This window comes from Trichosurus vulpecula, chromosome 4 (genome assembly GCF_011100635.1).
Source record: "Trichosurus vulpecula isolate mTriVul1 chromosome 4, mTriVul1.pri, whole genome shotgun sequence".
Classification (NCBI taxonomy): Eukaryota; Metazoa; Chordata; class Mammalia; order Diprotodontia; family Phalangeridae; genus Trichosurus; species Trichosurus vulpecula.
This window is the reverse complement of record NC_050576.1, coordinates 29,448,499-29,469,341: the sequence shown is the minus strand read 5'-3', so window position 1 is coordinate 29,469,341 and position 20,843 is coordinate 29,448,499. Positions and strand designations below refer to the sequence as shown.

Below are 20,843 nucleotides of genomic sequence, written 5' to 3'. Positions count from 1 at the left end.
AGAATGAAAATAAACAGGACAAATGCCAGGTGTGTGCCCAAAGAGAAATGCTGAGGAAAGCACTATGCTGTTTATAACGTTTATAATGTCTGAGAAGATCTCAGACTGCAGAGTGCCAGAGCTAGAAGGGATCTTAGCATCTAGGATTAAAGCTGGGAAAAACCTTACGAAGACTTGGGAAAGAAACTGTCTATCTCAGGTTTTGGTGTTTTCATCAATGCTGGGCAAGGCCTTCAGGAGAGAAGGGTGGATCTGGAAAAGCAAATAGCTGGTTAGGAAGGTGCTAAGTGAAAAAGAGACACGGCTTTCTGGACCAAAGCTAAAAGTGTAAGAATGAGAGAATTCTGTCTAAGGATGGCAGACACACAATAAGGCCAGAGCTCATCAGAATGTAACTGGGTGGACTTGCATGTCTAATCCAAATTGCTTTAAGCAAAAGAGAGAGAAGCCTCTCTGTGATTACCAGGCCAGACAGCAGAGGAAGTGAATATGAGAGGAAAGGAGATGAAATTCAAGAAAGGAATTGGCAATAAAACGCATGACTTCATATGTCTTTACCTAAATGCCTTAACTATAGGTGACCAGGAAGGTAAAATAAAAGCTCCTAAAACGGAGGCGTGTTAGACCTAGATCCATCAGAGACTTGGGCCCAGACTCGTAACACCAAGAGGACAGGAAGGGCAAACTTTTTCACAAGTAACGGGACAGGTCAAATGGGGGACAGAGGCACACTGCAACTTCTGTTATTTTTATTTGCACTGTTATTTGAGGAAGTTATTAACATCTTCTGTTTTTACATCACTTACATTTCCGAATATATCTCTCTTCCTTCCCCTACCCAAAGAGCCACCTTTTGAAACAGGATTTTTAAAAAGAAGAAAAATGAAGTTCAACAAAACTGCATTTGGCAAGCTACTCAATATTCCATGTTCACAGCCCACTACTTCTGCACAGGATGGAGGGAGGAACTTTCAACTTTTCTCTATGGCCAAGATTCTTAGGAATCATAATTATATAATGTTCCTTTTTTGGGTTGCTGTTCCTCATACTTATGTTGGTATATATACAATGGTCGGTCTATCTATCTATCTATCTATCTATCTATCTATCTATCTATCTATCTATCATTGTAGTTATAGATATTGTTTTTTGGTCCTGCTTGCCTTATCTGCATCTATTCATCTGTCTTTTCGTGCTTCTCTGAAGTCTTCATATTTATAATTTCTTACAGCCCTTTGATTCTCTTTCATTTTTGTATCTTAACTTATTTAGCCATACCCCAACTAATGGTGATCTATTTTGTTTCCAGCCTTTTTGCTAACATCGTATATTAAAAAGCTATGCTAATTGTGAGGAAATCCAGGAACTGGGAGGGGAAGAGAAATGGTTAAGAGTGTTTGGGAGAAGATCACCACATTTATTTCAACAGCCATTTATCACAGTGTCTGGCATTTAGCAAGTACTCCAGAAATGCTTGTAACTGAGTGCAGGTACCATGCCGGGGCTTAGGATACAAGAAGGCAAATAGTCCCAGACGTCAATGAGCTTGTATTCTGCCACCACAATTCCTTTAAGTATGAATGCTCCTAATAGGAAGCATTAGCTTCCTAGTGTCACAGCTGGAGCGCCATGCTCAGCTCTGAGGAGCCCATTTTAGGAAAGTTGTTGACAGACTGGAGAACATTCATGGATGGAGAAGGGTCTCAAGATCCTGCTATATGAGAACTGGTTGAGGAAGTCATGGAGGTTTATTTGGAAGATGAAAAGACTTTGGGGTCTAAGGGATAGGGATGAGGATATGGGAGCTATAGTCAAGTATCTGAAGAACAACATGCCCCAGAAGTTGTAAACATTTAGTTCCAAAATCAGGAAAAAGTCCTAGCTATACAAAATTGGAATGGGTTACCCCAGGAGGGGGAGAATTTCCAACACTAAAGATCTTCAAGAGATAGGTTAGAAGACCATTTGTCAGTCACTCAACAAGCATTTATTAAGTGTCTACGATGTGCCAATTTAGACATATATACATATTTATATATGTGACAAATGATAAAACAAGATGTGTGTGTGTGTGTGTGCACATGTGCACGCATGCACATGTATGCATAAATTGGCAATAACCTCAAAGGGAAGGCCTTGGGAAAAAGGGTAAGGAAGGGGAGGTGAGAGGGTAGTTGGTGCAGGATGAGACTTTGAAAGACTTCTTGCAGAAGATGGGATTTGAGCTGAGTCTTGAAGGGAGCCAGAGAAGCCAGGAAGTGGAAATGAGGGAAGATATTCTGGGCATGGGGGATAGCCAGAGAAAAAAGAGTCAGGAGATGGAAGGTCTTGTGTGAGGAGCAGGGTGAGTGGAGAGCACTCTTAAAGTAACATGCAAAAGCCTTGAAAAGGCAGGAAGGGGCTGGGCTGTGAAGGGCTTTAAAAGCTGAAAAGATCATTTTATATTTGATCCTAGAAGTAACAGGGAGCCACTAGGGTGCACAAGTATGTTCTAGTGTGGGTCACACTATATAGCACCTGAAGTTACTTTATGTGATCCTGTCAAACATACTTCAGGGCTGGGAGGGGCCTGAGAACAGGGAAAGTCAGAGCTGGGAGGGGCCTGAGAACAGGGAAAGTCAGAGCTGGGAGGGGCCTGAGAACAGGGAAAGTCAGAGCTGGGAAGGGCCTAAGAATAGGGATTGTCAGAGCTGGGAGGGGCCTTAGAGATCAATTATTTCTCCCCATCTCCATTTATTAACAGAGAAGGAAATTGCAGCCCTTGGCAGGGGCAGGCAGATGCTACAGGGCACATCCCTGTGGTTGGGCCCAGTCCAACAAGTCCAGCCTCTTCATCAGACCCTCTCTGTCATTGTCTGGGCCCCCCAGCCATCTCCCTCCAGCAACATTTCTCTGCCTGCTGGCCCCAGCCCCTTCACTCTAACAGAGTGAATCAGGAGAGCTCAGGAGTGCCTTCTATTTTACAGGGAAGGCCAGTCCCTGCTGTATCAGGCTCCCTGGGTATGCAGCACAGTGAGAGTTGCAGTTGCAATCTGCCCCCAGAAAGTGATGCAGGATGGCTAAGGGTCAGAGTAACCAACAATGGACTTGACAAAAGGAGGATGCTGAGCCCATGAATGGATCAAGAGGCGCATTTCAAAGGCCATCTGGACAAAAAGCCCTTTGGTAACATGCACTGTAGCAAAACAGCTGCTTCCAGGAGGGCCGATGGAACCCAAGTTCTGGTGAACCACTTTTGTTTGACAAAGCAAATATTTCATTTTCAATCTGGAGGAAGGACCTGGAATAAGAAGGCTTGGGTTCGAGTCCCTGCTTCACCACTTACTAGCTGCACAACCATGGGGAAATCTCTACTTCCCTGAGCCTCAGTTTTTTCCATCTGTAAAAGGATGTGTAGGATAAGGATACTTGTTGAATGAAAAAATAAATGAAAAAATAAATGAAAAATCTTTTTTCTAGTGGCTTTTATTTGTTTATTCATTTATCCTTCAAATTGCTTTTAATCTGCCTAAAGTCAGCTTGCACACTGGGTACTGGAATAGGTTTTCAGTAAAAGGATTATTTATTGGACCCTCCAACCAGAAAAGGATGAGCATCTCCAGTAGCTGGTGACATGGGCAGGATCTGTTGCAATGGCCTCCCTTTGAGTCTCCTAGCCTTCAGTTAGCAGCCCAGGCAGCAATTAGGGCAGTGACATTTGGACAGCCTGGCAGCAGCAAGATAATGGGGAAAGCCCTGGTGCTCTGGCTGGAATCAGTGATTATGCCAGAAGCAGCAGGGAGGTGGTGACTTTGGCCCGGACGCCTAGCCTGTAGGAGGCAGCTCAGAAGAGCTGTCCACTGCACCAGTGCACAGTGGCATCCCTGTCTGTGGATCTTAGCCCTCGGGCCTTTGTTAGCTGTAGACGGGCTCTGGAAATAGCCATGGGCAGCAGTGTGGGCTAAAGGGACCTGGACATCCCTCGAACCAAAGCTTCCTTAACCAGTAATACACAGATGTTGGGATAGAATCAGACTATGAGGGGCTTAAATGCCAACCAGATGGGAGCCATTTAAGCTTCTAGAGATGGTGAGGCTAAGGTGGTTGCGGTATGAATAACAAGAAACGATTTTTGCAACAGGCTCTTAAATGGTCTCCCCTGTACACTTGTCAAAATGATATTTCTAAAACACAGGGACAGCCTCATCAATCCCCTGCTCATGAACCTCAAGTAGTTCCCAGCTGCCCCTCTGATAAAACGCACATCCCTTGCTTTGACATTTAAGGCCACCTATGATTCACACAAACTGCCCACCTTGTGATCCCTGGACACCTGGGCCTCTGCCCAGGCTATCAGGCTGTCCCCCAGGTGTGGAAGGCTCTCTTTCAGGCCCAGCTCAGGTGCTTCAAGGGGCCCCTCCTGACTTCTCCAGTGTTAGGATTCCCAGAACTCCTGAAGAATCATTTTGCATATAATTGGCCCATTCTCCTAAGACATGTTGAATTCTTGTAGTAGAGGGTAAACTGCTTTCTTACATCCCTAGCACTTAGCATAGTGCTTGCTGACACACTGGGTGATAAGTGATTATATTGAGGGTGGCCAACGCCCCTTCAACATCAAAACTATTTTGAGTCTCATTTAGGGGGTGCCCAAAATAACTCCGAGTAGCTATGTCTGAGGAAAAAGACAAGGGATAGTGGGAAGTGAGACCAGAAAAGGAAAGCTTAAATGGAAGGCTGGCTCCGAAGAGGAGGGTGGCAGCGCTCTGAAGTCGACGCCCCCTCCTCTGCTCAGAGCCTCCCAAATCCTGAGGTACCACACCCAGAGGGAGAACAACATGGCCCCTGGACACCTACCTCCCGCTCCTCCTCCTGTTCTTTCCGCATCTGCTCCAAACGAGACTGTTCAGCTACTTCTCTCTCATGGGCTTCCCTCTGGGAGGAAAAGAAACATGGTATTATGAAGCTCTGTGGTGGTTCCAGCAGCAGGAAAACTCGCCCTGTGGTGGAAATGGGACAGAGGCCAACCTGTGCCGAAAGGCCTTCAATGCCTCCCTGGGGCCCACGGTAGCCCAGGATCCACACAGTCCTTTACTTCCTGTGTTCTAGGCTCCAGCCACTGTGAGAGGGACACTTACACACTGCGAACTTCCTGTCTCTCCACCTTTACCTCCTAGTAGGCTTCCTCTGTCTTCCCTGCATCTGGACAGTCAGGGGTTGTGGCTCTAGCCTCTGAAGGGGCCCTAGAGCTCATCTAGCCCAAGCCCTCACTTGATAGATGAGGGCACCGAGGCCCAAAGGGGGGAGGGGCTTGCCCAAGGTCACGAAATCTCTGACTTGGATCCCCTCCAATCTCCAGAGCCATACCAGTGCCTGGCAGCAGCTCTACATGGTCTCTGGGCCCCAGCGACCTCTTCACACCTCATCCCCTTGTCTCAACCTGACCTGCTCCCATCCCAAGGGTCTCCACTATCTCACAGGAGAGAGCCAAGAGGCCCTCACCCTCTCTACACCCCAACTTCCTTGTCTATTCAATGGAGAGAGTGACCTCAGAGGGTTATGGTAAAGGTCAAAGGAGATGTTGGACACAAAATGTTAAGCAGAACTTAAAGTGCCACATAAATGTTCACTGTCAATGACTAAGTGGTGCAGTTCTGAAGTGGGGGCCCATGCACAACACTACACACACATTTAGCTATGTACTGGAGGTTTTCACAATCTTTTTGAGCTTTTCCTTTGCCAAACTACGGCACAATCACTGTGTTTTTTTCACATTGCCCTTGCCTCCTGGGACCAGGGTATCATGAGACTTGAGTGGGAGACTGGAAGTGAACCCACAGCCTTTAAAGTACTCAGCAAAGGTCTGTGAGGATGAGAATGGAAGAGGACGGCAGCTGGGGGGAGGGGAGAAGGGCCAGTTTTCTGAAAGTGGAGCTCTCTATCTCCGGTCTTCCTTCCCCCCAGTGCCAGTGTGGAAGCCATGCCAAAGGCTAGGAAGGGAGCTGCGCTGACTCCTTCACAATGATGTTACTAGAAGTGAGTTCCACTCTATGCAATGGGCGTAGAGTCCAGCACCAAATGGTAACTAAACCTCAGGTTGGTCTACCAGAAAAAACCTGCTACCTCTTAGGTATTACTTCTGCAGAGGGAGAGGGAGAGGGAGAAGGGGGGGGGGGGAGAGAGAGAGAGAGAGAGAGAGAGAGAGAGAGAGAACATATATGCACTAATTGCACTGAGCCCCAGAAAACTATGAAATTTCCTTGTTTAGACAAAGTGGATGAAAAATGCTCATTCCTCAGAGGACATGCAGCCCACTGCTATAACCCATTAGTGTGCATACCTGGAAAGGTATTGCATATGGGGAAATGTGCTGGGCTGGCAGATATTCAGTTCAAGTCAGTAAGCATTTACTATGAGCCTGGTAATGCCAGGATACAAAGACAAATATGAAAAAATTCCTACCCTCAAGGAGCTCATATTCAACTGGGGGAACAAAACAGGTAAATGCAAAATACATACAAAGTACTTTTTAAGAGACAGGCTTGATCTAGAAAAACAGGACCTAGAGTCTAAGGGCCTGGATCTGAATTCCTGCTTTGCTACTAACTATAATATGACCTTGGGTAAGTCATTTGCCTTCTCTAGTTATTTCATATATCTATAAAGCAAAAAAGTTGGACTAGATGGATTTAGAGCTTTTTGGATAGCTATAAGATTTAGATAATAAAAGAACCCTTGGAAATCAATATGCTTTTCCTTCCACATACCCCACCTTTTAGCACACACACCTTGGCTCTGTCAGCTTCGAGCGAAAGACGGTAAGCCTCATCCTGCTCTCTCTTCATGTTTTCTCGTGCTTCACGCTCATCCTGGAGGAGAAAGCACAGGACAAATAAAGGACAAAGAGCCCCCATCATGCTGGCACTTTGGCAGAATCTGATGGAGCTCAATGAATAACAGTAAGTTTGTTTTTGCTTTTTAAATAAAATCTTTTAAATTAACAAACATTTATTTTCTTTCCCTCCCACCTCTCCCCTCCCCCCCCCCCCAAAAAAAGGAAAAACAAAAAACACAATCTTGTAAAGCTATGCACAGTCAAGTAAAACAAACTCCCCCAGTGGCCATAAATAATATGGGTGAGAAGTGTGACATAGGGAATAAATGTGAAGCTGGACCTGCATCATAGGAACACAACTCTTTAGCAACGGAAGCCCAGGGAAGTTAGATGCTTAAGTTCACACATAGAGAGCACAAACTGACTGTACCCTGGGCAAATGCTTCTCTCGGCTTCTTAGGCAATATGCTAAGAATGTTGGTCAGAGAAGGTACAGAGCAACTGGGGTGGGGGTGGGTGTTCCTTATGGGGCAGTTCCCTGTGTCAGTGAAACCATATGCCTACTATGCCAATATCATGACTTTAAAGCTCTTATATGTCAGTCTTTGCACAGAATGAGGCACTTTCAAGATGACAGTCCTTTACAGAACAAAAATTAAGAGAGAAATAGACCATTCAGGAAGTGCTTTCGTTTAGGTCAACTCTGTTTACAGGTTGGATGGCTTGTCATTATGCCCATATGCCCAAATGAGGTTCCTTTTAGTCTACACAGCTGAAGTCCTTTCATTAAGAACATGTTCTATTGATGTTACAATTGTATGGCCATGTAACCAATCCCCATGAGTTAACAAAAGTATGATAAATAAACAACTTGAGTTTAAAATAGACTATTGTAGGTACTGAGATGAGCGGCCACAGGGATGGCTTTGCCACTGAATGGGCAGAGCATCTGTCACCTGCTGCCCAGACAAAGGAGTGCCCCCTGAACTTGGCCAGGAGGGATGCTTTTATCATTTTCATCCCACTTCCCTGGCTTCGCAGACAGCGATAAAGTAAAACAAGTGTACATTCAGGATGTGCATCGTTAAACTTGATCTGGCAAGTCCTTCTCCCTGAGATGCCTTTTCCTCCACCTCTCTTTCTCTACTTATATCTTCCCTGTCCTTCACAGAGTACACTGTCAGAGCTGGCCTCTGTCCACTCCTGGGCTAGCACGATGCCCTCCTAATCTGAGGTCTTCCTCAGCTTTTTGTCCTGGGCACTGGGCACAAGCCTGGCACACAGGAGTAGATCAATAAATACTCCTGAGAATGACAGACTTTCAAAACTGGAAGGAAGATATCTTTTAAGGCTCTCTCCTTTAATCTGCCTCCAAACCAAGAATCCTCTCTACAGTGTGCTCAACAAGTGGACATACAGCCTTTGAACGACTGTCTCTAATGGGAGGGGGGAAGATGAGAAATCTATTCTCTCTAGTTATTAGGAAGTTTTTAAAAAACCAGATAAAAAATATACCTCTTTGAAACTTCTTCTCTCACCCTGGTTCTGCTCTTGGGGGCCAAGCACATGGAAGCCCCGCAAACACTTGCTTCCGAAAATGTATCATTAAGAAATGAACAGTTTCTGTCCCTTGGGAAGATTTGAGTAGAGGCACAGAGGACAGAGGTATCAGCATCACCTTCTGTAAGAGACCTGCCCAATACTCTGATGCCCTCAGACTTCTTGGCTTCCACAGCATGCTCTTGACTTGCATGCTAACTTAATGAAGTTCCATCAGAGCCCTAGATCTTTTTCAGACGCATTTCCATCTAGCCACGCCACCTCCATCTTAGATCTGGGAAGCGAACTAACCGAAATCCAAGTGTAAGCCTTCATCATTAGTGCTCTTACATTTCATTGTGTTCGATTTAGCCCCAACCTCTTTTTGGATCTGGGCTCTGTCATCCACTGTGTGCCAATGTGATGACTGTGCCATGGAGGCTTTCATCCAAGTCACTGACAGAAAAGTTCAAGCACACGAGGTCAAGCAGGGATCCCTGGGGCACTTAAGAGTCCTACTTTAAGCTGATAGCATAACATTATTTAGACTGCTCAGAGGTCTCCTTTCTCTCCTCTGCTTCCTGGCTTCCTTCAAGCCTCTGCAAGAAGTCTTTCCCAATTCCCTTTAATGCCAGTGTCTTCCTATTACTCATCACCTCCTATTTTTATACTGTCTGTACAGAATTGTTTGCAGGGTATCTTCCCTGTTCAAATGGAGAGCAGAGATTGTCTTTTGCCTTTTTTGGATAACCAGTGCTTAGTGCAGTGACTGGCACATAGTAGGGACTTAGTAAATGCTAGTTGACTCAAAGAGGGAGCTGCCTAAAGGGAAGATGTGCTCATACAGGGAACTCACCCAACAACTTAAACATATTAAAAAAAAGACATGTACAGAGGATGGAAAGAGAAGCAAGGGCAAATAAGGAAGGACGAGTATAAAAGTGTAACACAGTTCAGACTGTATTAAAGCCATGTCCAGAATGAGCTGAGGCTAGTGAGGAATGCTGGGTAAACCGAAGAGGCTTCTTACTCCTTAACGCTGTGCTAAGAAAAAGAAGGAAGATGAAAGAAAGGCTAGAGCCATTGCTTGGGGGTAGGAGACAATAATAAAAGATGGCAGAGGGAAGGCAGAACTACTAGTTTCTTATTCATGATAAAGTAGGAGACAGCAAGAAAACTTCTAGATGACCTCGGCAAGTTCCAGTTACTAGCCTTGGAAGAACTACATACTAGAACACTGATTAAGAACTGGCTAATGGCACTCCTGAGCCACTGCAAGTCTTCTTGAAAAAAATGATAGAGAATGGAAATGGGGGGGGGGGTGGTCAGGACTATAGATGATCAAATTTATCCCAATTTTCAAAGAAGGAACAAGGTAGATTCTTCAAACTTTAGGTCGGCAAACTTGAATTTGATTCTCAGCAAACTTCTAGGACATATAAAGGAAAAGCTTATGAGAATTTGGAAAGGGAAGCAATTGATAACCAAAAGCTAGCATGATTTCATCAAAAACAAGGCTGGCCTTAATTTTTTCCACTTGAATATTAAACAGATAGAAGAGAGGAATACCATGGGCATAACACACCTGGATTTTAATTTTTGGCATTTGACAAAGTATGTTGCATCTTTAGAGTTATGCTAGATGACAATGTAGTTAGGAGGATTCAGAACTGGCCAAATGTCCGGGTTTGAAGAGAAGTCATAAATGGATTGTTGTTGTTGAGTCATTTTAGCTGTGTCCAACTCTTGGTGGCCCCATTTGGGGTTTCCTTGGAAAAGATACTGAAGGGGCTTGCCATTTCCTTCTTCAACTCATTCTACAGATGAGGAAACTGAGGTAAACAAGGTGAAGTGACTTCCCAAGGGTCACACAGCTAGAAAGTAAGTGTCTGAGGCTATATTTGAACTCAGGAAGAGGCGTCTTCCTGACTCTAGGCCTGACACTCTATCCACTGTCACCTTGCTGACCAATAAATGGATATATGTCTCCAATAACATGCCCTGTCCTTGGCTCTGCTCTGTTCAACATTTGCATTAAATTTTTATCACTGACTTGAGAAATAGCTACAGTTAGGCAGAAAACAATAGATTTTGATTCAGAAGACTGGGCTTTGACATTTGTTGTGTAATGAACTTAGGCAAGTCTTTTCTTCATTTACCCTATTGGGTAAATGGGTTTGTACTCCCTACCTCACAGGAGAGCGATTTTTAAACCTTAAAGGCATATACAAGTTTTAAGTTATCGGAGGGTGAATGAAGAGATGGCAGGATTATTGTTGGCAGGTGGTATAACGCTGAGAGAGATAGGCAATATGCTGTAAGACAAGAGCAAGGATTTCAAAAGACTTCAAGAAAACTAGAAGGATAGAACAAATTTAATAGGACACTACTGATTAGGAGCAAATGCAAAGTCCTACACTTGTTGTTTTTAAAAAATCAACTGTCCAGCTAAGAACTGGAAATTGAAGGAATAACTGTCCATTGGGGAATGGCTGAACAAAATGTGGTATATGTTTGTAATGGAAAATTACTGTGTTATAAGAAATGACAAGAAGACTGATTTCAGAAAAAACAGGAAAGAATTACATGAACTGATACAAAGTGAAATGAACAGAACCAGGTGAACATTGTACACAGCAACAGTAACACTGCATGAAGGACTGTGGACGACTTAGCTGTTTTCAGCAAAACAATGATCCAAGACAATCTCAAAGGGCTTAAGATGAAAAATGTTATCCATCTGCAGAGAAAGTACTGGTGTCATCTGAATAGAGACCAAATCATACTATTTTTCACTTTCTTTTTTTTTGTTCTCTTTTTTTTGAGTTTTCTTGCATGAAACGACTAATATGGAAATGTTTTACATGACTGCAAATGTATAACCCATATCAGATTGCTTACCGTCTCACGGAAGGGTGAAGGGTAGGAAGGAGGGATAGAATTTGGAACTCAAAACTTAAAAAAAAAAATGCTAAAAATTGTTTTTACATGTAACTGGGGAAAATAAAATATTATTTAAAGCTATTAAAAAAAATCAGTTACCCAAATGTCAAAGGAAGAGGCATCAGTAGGTAAGAGTTTGTATGGAAGAGTTTTACGGGGGTTTTTAACGTACTGCAAACTAAACATGAGTCAACAGCTGTATTTGTTAGTGGGGGAAAAAAAAACTAAGGCAATCTTAGACTTCATTAATAGACCTGTAGTGTATTAAACAAGGGAAGTAACAGTCTTACTGTGGGAGATGAAATTGGAAGGCATTCTTATGCCTTCATTTAAAGGATGAAGAAACTAAGATCTGGGGAAGAGAAATGAGGTCACAAAGGAAGTAAATGGCAGAGCTGAGATGTGGAGTTATGTCTCTTAGTTCTGACTACACTAGCCCACAATTGTAGACCGAGGCTTTCCCCTTCTTTAGGCATGGATACAATCACCCTGCACTTCTGTGGCAGGATGTTAGTAGGCCAAACTTACTCTGGACTGCTGGGCCTGGTCTTTTTTTCCCTTACTTTGCTTGAATTAGTTTTCAAGCAAGTTGGTGAGCCTTTGTAAGTGAGTTTCAGTGTTAGCCACACCCTTAGCTTGCCTTTGTTGCACCCATCTTTCCCTCCATGGAGGAAGAGACACAAAGCACTGGAATCATTTCTACCAACAGGGCCAACTTTCCCTCCACCAAAAAAGGACAAACAGATAAAGGAGGGAAACGTTTGGGAGGGGGAGAGGAAAGTTCAGCGTTATTGGTGGGGAGGAATGCCAAATCTTGGAGCTTGATGACACTGGTTTCATGTGGTATTCTCAAGGGGAGAATTCCCTTCAGTCCTGGTGATAGAGAAGCTAGTTTACCTCCTTGGCTGTTGGTAGCAATGGGAAGACATTTTTGTTCTAAAAAACCTTCTTTAATTTTGTTGACTGTTTGATACTGGTCTCTTCTTTACTCAACCCTTCCTGGAGAATCTCTTTGCTGACTGCCCCTCTGGATGCCCCATCAGCATTCACAGTGAAGCACATCCACCAGCTGTGCTCTGGAAGGGCTCTGGTGGCCACCTTGCCCTACAGTACACCTGAGCAAGGGCCACCCAGTGTCCACATGCCTGTCTCCGGTAAGGGCTGCCCATTCCATTCTTGGACAGTACTGTTTCCTGGAGGACAAGAGAGCTGCTTCGGCTTCAGAGACTTTGGCTTTCTTCCTTCTCTTTGCTTGGCCTGGAGAGGTTAGCATTTCTTCTTTTTGTTCTCCACCCATCCCACCTCCAGATACAGGGCAAGATATCCCTTTTATTTCTTCAGATGATGCTCCTTCTTTGTTATTATATTGAAGCCCTTCTGATATTCTGCCAGATAAGCTGGAGAATGGAGAGTCACTGAAAATTTGCCCTTATCTCCCTACTACCTGGACATTAGAGTCTCAGTTCTTGTCTTCTGGGCAAGCTTTTTTCTACATACACTAATATGCTACCTCTTCCTAGAAGAGATGAATTCACTGATTTGTACATCATCTGTCAATATGATTAAATCTACTATATGGAAATATGGTAGTGCTGTTGACAGAAATAGAGAATTTAGAAAGAGGAATGGGTTCTGTTTTGGCTGAACTGAGACAGAGATATGTCTATAGGGTTATCAACTGAAAATGACCACTGGGCAGTGGTCACGAATGGACACGTGGGGCTCAGGAGTCTGGGCCTAGATCTGTACACCTGGGAATCCACTAAAGACTTTACATTTGTCTTCACTAAATTTCATCTTCTTAGATTCATTTTACTGTCAGAGTCAGTGAATGTCTTTTGGGATCCTGGCTTTGTTACGCAGTGATCCCTCCCCTCTTTGTACCATGTGTAAAATGGAGAAGCAGGCAAGCAGGCCTTTATCCAAGCCTAAATGTCACAGGGCTATCAGTACTTGTGTTCCTTCCCAAGGACTCCTTTCTCCCTCCTACTAGCACCTGCCTTATGACAATGAAATAATAAGTGACATCATCCATCTCATCTTGCACCTCTAGCTTCCCATCTCTCTTTGAAGATGGTGGAGTAGACCCAGGTATGCTCATGAGAACACACAAGTGTTGATTAAGTAATGTGTGCCAGGTCTTGGGGGGTGGGGAGGGAGAATAAACTAGTCCCTTCTTTCAAGAAACTTCCACTGTATCAGAAGAAACAATTTCTATACAGACACAGATGCACAGTGACTGGAAGGAGAGATTAGTAGCTGGGGACCAGGAAGGGCCTTGTTTAGGAGATGATACATGGTGTGAGCTTTGTAGGAAGGTGAAGATGGAGTGCATTACAGACACAAGGTCAATCTGTACAACCAGGCACATGGAAAAGAGACAGTATGTCACATAGCAGGGAAAGCAAGCTGACCAGTTGGTGGAGCATAGAGTGTGTGAAGGGGAGTAATGTATGATCTGCCTGGAAAGATAAGCTGGAGCCAGACTGAGAAGGGCTTCTATGTCATCTTTTGACATTTATGTCAAATAGAGGAGTTTGCATTTTATCCTAAAGGCAATGAGCAGCCACTGGAGCTCACTGAGCAGGAGACTAATCTGATCAGACTCATGCATTAGGAAAATCACTTTGGCAGCTACACGAGTAGAGAGTGGATTGAAGTGGGAGAGACAAGAGTCAGGAGACCAAGTAAGATGCCATAGGAAAGAGGTGCCAAGGGCCTCAATGGCAGTAGGAACTGCTGGAATGTAGACTGGAGATCGATGGAAGAGCTGCCAAGAAGGTAAAATAGAAAAAGACTTGGCAACTGAATAGGTGAAGGTGAATGAAGGTGAATGAGGATGCCTCCAAGGTTATAAACCGGGGTGACTTAAAGGGGGTGGTGGGGTCCTATACAGAAATAGGGTATTTATGAAGAGAAGTGGTTTGGGAGGGAGAGACAGTTTGATGATGAGGCACCTATGGGATATTCAACTGGTAATATCTAATTCGGCAGCTGGAGATAGGAGACTAGCAGGCCCTGAGGAGAGGTACAGGGCTAGATATGTAAATATGAGAGTCATCTACATAGAGGATACAGAATATAAATGGAACTGAATAAAGTTGATGAGTTTACTGAGAGACAAAGTATAGTTAGAAAAGAGGGCCCAGGACAGCATCCTGGGATGACCTATTGTTAGTAGATGGGACATAGAAGATAGCTGAGCAAAAGACTGAGAAATAGCAGCCAGAGGAGAACCAAGAGAGAGCAGTGTCATAAAAACTCTGGGAGAAGAGAACATCCAAGCAACAGTGGTCACCAGTGTCAAGTGCTGCAGAGATATCAAGGATGAAGGATGGCAGGAGATGAAACCATTTGGCCATTAAGAGATCACCAATAACTTTGGAGGGAGCAGATTCAGTTAAATGAAGAGGTCAGAATGTCACTGACTTGGTGACACAGAGGTGCCGTCACCCAGATCTTTTCTTATTGTGTCTACCCTTCACCTTGGGCAAAGCAATAAGGTCTCCTAAGGACACACATGACCCAGAGAAACTTAAACCTAGACACCCAGGGAAAGCTGGCCAAATACACAAGGCTGTAAGTTGTTCTACAGACCTCCTCCCCCAAATCCTCAGCTTCAGCAATGGTAGTAGGTCAGTCTATACAAAACCAGCCCAAAGGTGCTGGCCCTCCTCTTTTACCTGCTGCCCTGGGAGGAGATGAGCTGAGACTCTCACTTTTGGGTTAATGGCAGCAGCTGCTGACTTCCTGGACCTACTGCTCACTACCTTTCATTGCTGACTCTGCCAACACTATGAGTCCCAATTTAAGGCCATCATGGACTTAGTACAAATGGAATATCAGTTTTTAACCTCCAAATTGCTTCTATGAAACATGAAAATCTGAAGTCCAATGAATGAAAAATGATTTTTAGAGGGCATAAGAGCTTTTCCCAAAGAGGGTGTTTTCTCTGGCAAAACACCTGCATCAGAGGGCTTAATGTAACATTTCAGGCATGTATGTTTCCTGCTTTTAGGTGTGAAGGATTTGCTTAAACGACTCTTCCTTTCCAACATTCTTTAGGGGCCTGTCATGTTTCTGACACTCAGAACCACTCAGGAACCACTCGAAGGGAATTTAGAACAAGTGGAAGGTTTTAATTTGTATATGAAAAACATTCAGGCAGCTACTTTCAGAGCCACCCCTCAGGAATAAAATACAATGGCAAGCTGCATTAGCCCTAAAGCCAGCCGGCTGATATTGCATAATGAGAAAAATAAACAGCCTTTGTTAGGCTCTCCGGTTAGTGAAAACAAGGCCTGGACAAGTTGGCCCAGCTGGGACACAGCAAATAAGTTTACAGTAATAAAATATGACAGACAAAGTTGAAGAAGAATGCAGGGCTGTGAAGGATCTAGGTGCCCCACCCAGCTGAAGCTTGTCAGAAAGTGTTACTGTAATCCATGGAGAAGGCCCCACCTCAGGCAAAAAAGAAGGTGCTGCTCAGCTGGAGCAGGTGGGCCCAGCCTCCTGCCAATGGGTAACCAGGCATCTCCTCTCAAGAGTGTCTTCTGTGACAAATCCAGCCTCTATTCTTGGGTGTCAGGCACCGATGAAAGAGTCAGTCAGTATGCTGTGGCCGTGACTCCTTCTCCCGGCACATTCTCCCCAATGATGACAATTTCACTCAAGTGGGGCATCCACACATATAATCATGGTCTGTTCATTCTGATGTTAACTAATGTTGTGCATTAGTGTTACTGTTCTGTCATTATGGCCATCTCTGTACCAAGAGAAGGCATCTGAAGAAGCTCTAAAAGTAGAGGAGCTCATCCAATGTACATGTGCATATTTCTTCTCTCTCCAGATAAGCAGTAAAGTCTTTGGAGGCAGGGGTCAAGTGGCACTGAACTAGGAGTCTAGTGCAGTGCCTGGCACATTGTAAGTACATACTAATTGGTTGTTGCTACTGCTGCTGGTGGCATAATAAATATGGTGATACAGGAGGTGTCCAAATAAAGGCCTCCTCATCACCATTCATCAGGAATGCTTTAGAGCAAAACTGCCAGGTAGGATTAGACTGACTTGGGTTGGACTAGCAGGCCTCTGAGGTTCCTGCCAGCTTAGAGCTGAAAGGGCTGCCATACTGGACAGTCACTGCCCCATCACTGAAGTAATCAGCTAGAGATAATGGGGGACAGGAAGTCAGGTGTAACATAAAGAATAGTGTATTTGGGGTCAGAGGACCTGGGTTCCTATCTGGCTCTTCTGTGTGGCCTTAAGCATGCCATTTAGCCTCTCTGGGCCTCAGAGGTTTGAGGCAGTCACTCAGCCAGTGTGCTGGCACTCTGCTAAGTACTAGATGATATCTAAGGTTCCTTCTAGCTTTAAATTCTATGGTATTATGACCTTGGAGATTCTGGGCACTGAGGAAAGAGAAAGCTGAATTCTGAAGAGGATAATTCCACTCTCTGGGAGGGGCTGCCTGTGCTGGAAGGTCTCTGTGGACTGTGGAACTAACCAGCAGCTCAACCAGGGACAGTTACCCCAGCCAACATCATCTCTTCACTCTACTGTCCTTTGTGTCTTCAGCAGGATTTCAATTGTGAAAAAAGCCCCTTATGTTTTTGCCACATTCATACAAGTTCTCCATCTACCCAAAGGGGAAAGTCTTTCTTAAAGCACTGTTCACTAGGGAGGTTCTTCCTTTTTGTTATTTGCAGGAAGTATGCCTCATATATTTAAGAAGAGAAAGAGAAAGGACAAAAAGGATTTCTTTGAAATGCTGACCTTTTTAAACAAAGATGTATGGCGGGATTTGGGAAGAGAAAGGTCCTTTCAGCTTCTCTTTGTGTGGTCTGGGATGACTTATTCTTCTTATTAAGAAAACAGTAACAGAATCCAGGCTCTAAGTCCTGTTTGCCATTGTAAGAGACCACAAGAACCTGCCTATGGCTACATCAAGACAAAAGTCAACAGGGAAAGAAGACAAGGGGAAAAAGATGAAAGATCTGAAAAGGAGACAACAAAGGTGGTTTAGAAACAGAGACTACATAGGAGACTACAAAGGTGAGAGCTTCCTGATGTGGCAGTTGAGAAGAGGGCCCTTTCCATGCTGCCAGGATCTCTCTAACTGGGTCTAGAAGAGAGACCTGGTGAGTCTGATGGGTGCCATGCCATTTCATTCCGCAAACAGTGATTCCATTGTGTCTGTGTGCAGGAAGGCAACAAAACTCAGACCAGATGTCCAAGCTCCTGAAGTTTGAAGGGAGTGGATGGCTACAGACAACTATAGAGGTCACTAAAGAAGCACAAACAAGAACTTGGGCTAGGATTCCAGGAAGGAACGCCATTAGTGATGGGGGAGGGCAAGGGAAGGTCCCTGATGGGAACAGCTGGCTTTTGAGCTTGTTGAGTAACATTTATTGGTCTAAATTCACTAGGTGATGAGGTGGGGAAGGATGCTTTAGCCATAAGGGACAGCAAGAGCAAAGCAACATAGGCAAGTGAGTGGAGACCATGTTTCTTGAGTTTTGATGAGATTTCCTATTTACAGAAGGAAGTCCCCAAGAGATCATAACTCAGAGGAAGATGTCCCCACCCTTACAATCTTGGATGGGGCCTGAGAGGCCACTTGGTGACTGCTATAGCTGAAGACAAAATCTGAATTAAAACAAGTTACATTTGCTGGAAGGCTGCCAGTGAGGCAGAGCATGCTGCCTTCCCAGGTAAGCCATGCCACTTTGGGACCAGTTGAATTACTAGGCAGTCATCCACCACACTGAGCACAAATCTGAATTTCTGCAGCTTTTGCCCATTGCCCCAAGGTCTTGCCTCTTGGGAAGTCCAATCCCCGATTCTCTTGCTGGCTGTATTCAAGTACTTGAAGGGCTGTTATTTCCCCCGTGTCTTCCCTTTTCTAGACTGAACATGCCCAGTTCCTTTGACCCATCCTTTTGAGGCCCTTCCTCATCCTGGTCAACCTCCCTGGGACAGTCACTGATATTCTGCATAAAATTTGGTACCCACTACAATACCCGAGGCTTAATCTGGCAGAGTTCAGTGGCTCTCTATATACTTATATGGGTATGTGCCATCTCCATTAACAGAATCAAAGCTCCTGGGGAAGAGATTATTTCAATTTTGTACCTCCTGAATATAGCACAGTGTCTGGCACACAGTAAGTAGTTACTATCACCCCCCTAATTCTCAACATGATGCCTGCCTTCATGCAGCCTAAGATTGCATTAGTTTGGTTTAGCTGCTGAATCACACCACTGACTCATACTGAGTTTATTGCAGCCCAGCAAAATCCCTAGATCTCTTGGAGGAGTTGCTCTGCAGCCACCCCCACTCCCAATCTTATACATGAGAAATTGATCTTTAGAACCCAAGTATAAGACTTTACATTCATCTCCTTAATTTAATCTTAGATTTGATGCAACATTCTAGCCTTTCAAAATAAATCTGGATTGAGACTTTGTCATCTACCACCTTCATAGGGAAGTTGTCTCTGCCAAAGTCCTCGGTGCTGCCAAACAGTTAGACATCAGAAATGGATACTGTTTTAGAAATGGCAAAGACATTAAAAAAGGTAAGAAGCATTACCAAGTGCTTTGCTGCTCTACCTTATGGACTTGTATGTGTTTTCTCCTTAATAGGTGATGACAACAGGAGCTTTCATAGAATGGAAGCTATGTGAGAGCAGGGACTGACTTGCCTTCCTGCTTGAATCCTCAGAGTTTAACAGAGTGCCTTGTATACAGCCAGTACTTCATAAATGCTTTTACGAAGTTCAATGATTGAGTGTGGCGGCTATCTATCCCAGTTTTAAGCCATTTGCTGATCTGACTAAGATGCTATCTCACCATGTATCCAAGGTGTAGGGAGAGGATCAGGACCTGTGATTGCATTAACATAGGAGACTCCTGGAAGCTCCCTCCTCTGAGGCAGACAGGCCCCAGCTCTGCAATACAGAGTCTTAGTGACCTGAAGCCTTGAGGGGGTGAAGCCACTGGACAGGAGTGTCAGAGGTGGAAGCCCAGATCTTCCTGCCTCCAGGGCTTCTCAGTCACTCAGGTCTTACTTCTCCAATCACTGATAACAATGTTAATCTAAACTAAATGAAACTAAGCACAGGTAAGATGAGGGGAGGCAGTCCTGCTAATGGAACACAGAAACTTCTCTCCTTCAGACACTTTGGGTCTGACCATTCATTGAGTTAGGAATCTCCTTAGCTGTACTAGCCTCTCACCTGTATATATCTTTTGTATAACGCAGCATGACAGATGCTTCCATAAAATCTAGGTAAACTATAATATTCCTGTGCTTGACCAGATCAGTAAATTTGTCAAAAAAAGTAAAGAAGGTTGACCTAGCATGACCTGTTCTTGCTGAAGCCAGACTGGCTCTTCAGGATCATAATTACTTTTGACACTATTCTTTTAATATGTGTAAGAATTTTTCAGGAGTCAAAATCAAGCTCACTGGCCAACAGTTTATAGACTTCATGTTCTTGCCTTTTTAGAGCTGGGCCATGTCCTCCACTGCTGCAGTCTCTCTCCCTTTCTCCATGGTCTTTTATGATCATGTGGTTTTAGAAGTTTGGGTTTTTAATATGACTAATTATGTTGATTACTTTCCTAATGTTGAACCTTCCTTGTATCCCTTGCATAAGTCCCACTTGATCATAAAGAATGATTTCTTGGGTAAAGAGTTGCAGTTAGTTTGACAGCCTTTTATCGAAAATTTTTGAGTTGATGTTCATTAGTCGATTATGAACGATACTGGTCTACAGTTTTCTTCCTATGTTTTATCTTTATCTGGTTCAGGCATTAGGACTATATTTCTCTCATAAGACGATTCTGGGTGTTTATTTTCTCAATTTTTGAGAATAATCTGTGTGACGTATGGGTACTAACCTTAAAAAGTTTAACAGAATTCTCTTGTGAATTCACCAGGACCAGGAGTCATTTCCTCCCCCCCGCCCCTGTCCCCTTCCCCTGCTGCCCCCATAGTTCTTTTAGAACTAGATTAATTTTGTTTTCTGAGATTGGGTTATTTGAGATCTTTATCTGATGGACAGGTCCTTCTGATAGCTTGGGTGTTTTATATTTTGAAGGCATTGCTCTATTTCCTGTATTCTCCACGGTCTTTTAAAGATCATTGACTAAGGCTCAAGCAATTGCATCCACCAGTTAGTTGTCTCAGTATCCTAGAATGCTATTCAGTCCCCAGCAGTGACTCACCAAAGGCAGCTAGGTGCCACTCTAATATCTCCTTACCTATCTGGGGGGACCCCTTTTTGCACTTTTTGATCTAAAGGTCATTTATTCTCCTTGGCAAAGAGCGCAGAAGCAAAATAGACGTGGATCTATTCTGTCTTCCTTCTGTCCCCCGTTAACTTTATCTTTGCATTTCTTCTACAACCATCCCCAGAAAGTAGTCCCTGAGACTGCTTGAGAAGACCTCTAGTCAGGAAACATGGTTTTGATTCGTGGTTCTGACACTTCTTAGCTTGCAAACCTCGGCAAGTCCATTAAGTTTTCTGAGTTTCAGTTTCCTC

General features: G+C 44.1%; 1 protein-coding gene across 2 annotated transcripts in view; it reads right to left on the bottom strand.

Annotated features, from left to right (window-relative positions):
- The window catches only part of FAF1 (Fas associated factor 1), a 420,864-nt gene that overhangs the window by 45,059 nt on the left and 354,962 nt on the right, over nt 1-20,843 (bottom strand). For both annotated transcript variants that reach the window (XM_036754937.1, XM_036754938.1), the window contains exons 16-17: nt 6,768-6,848; nt 4,837-4,914 (exon numbers count right to left, since the gene is read on the bottom strand). In XM_036754937.1, coding sequence (XP_036610832.1) covers nt 4,837-4,914; nt 6,768-6,848 — 159 coding nt within the window. The remainder of the gene's footprint in view (nt 1-4,836; nt 4,915-6,767; nt 6,849-20,843) is intronic.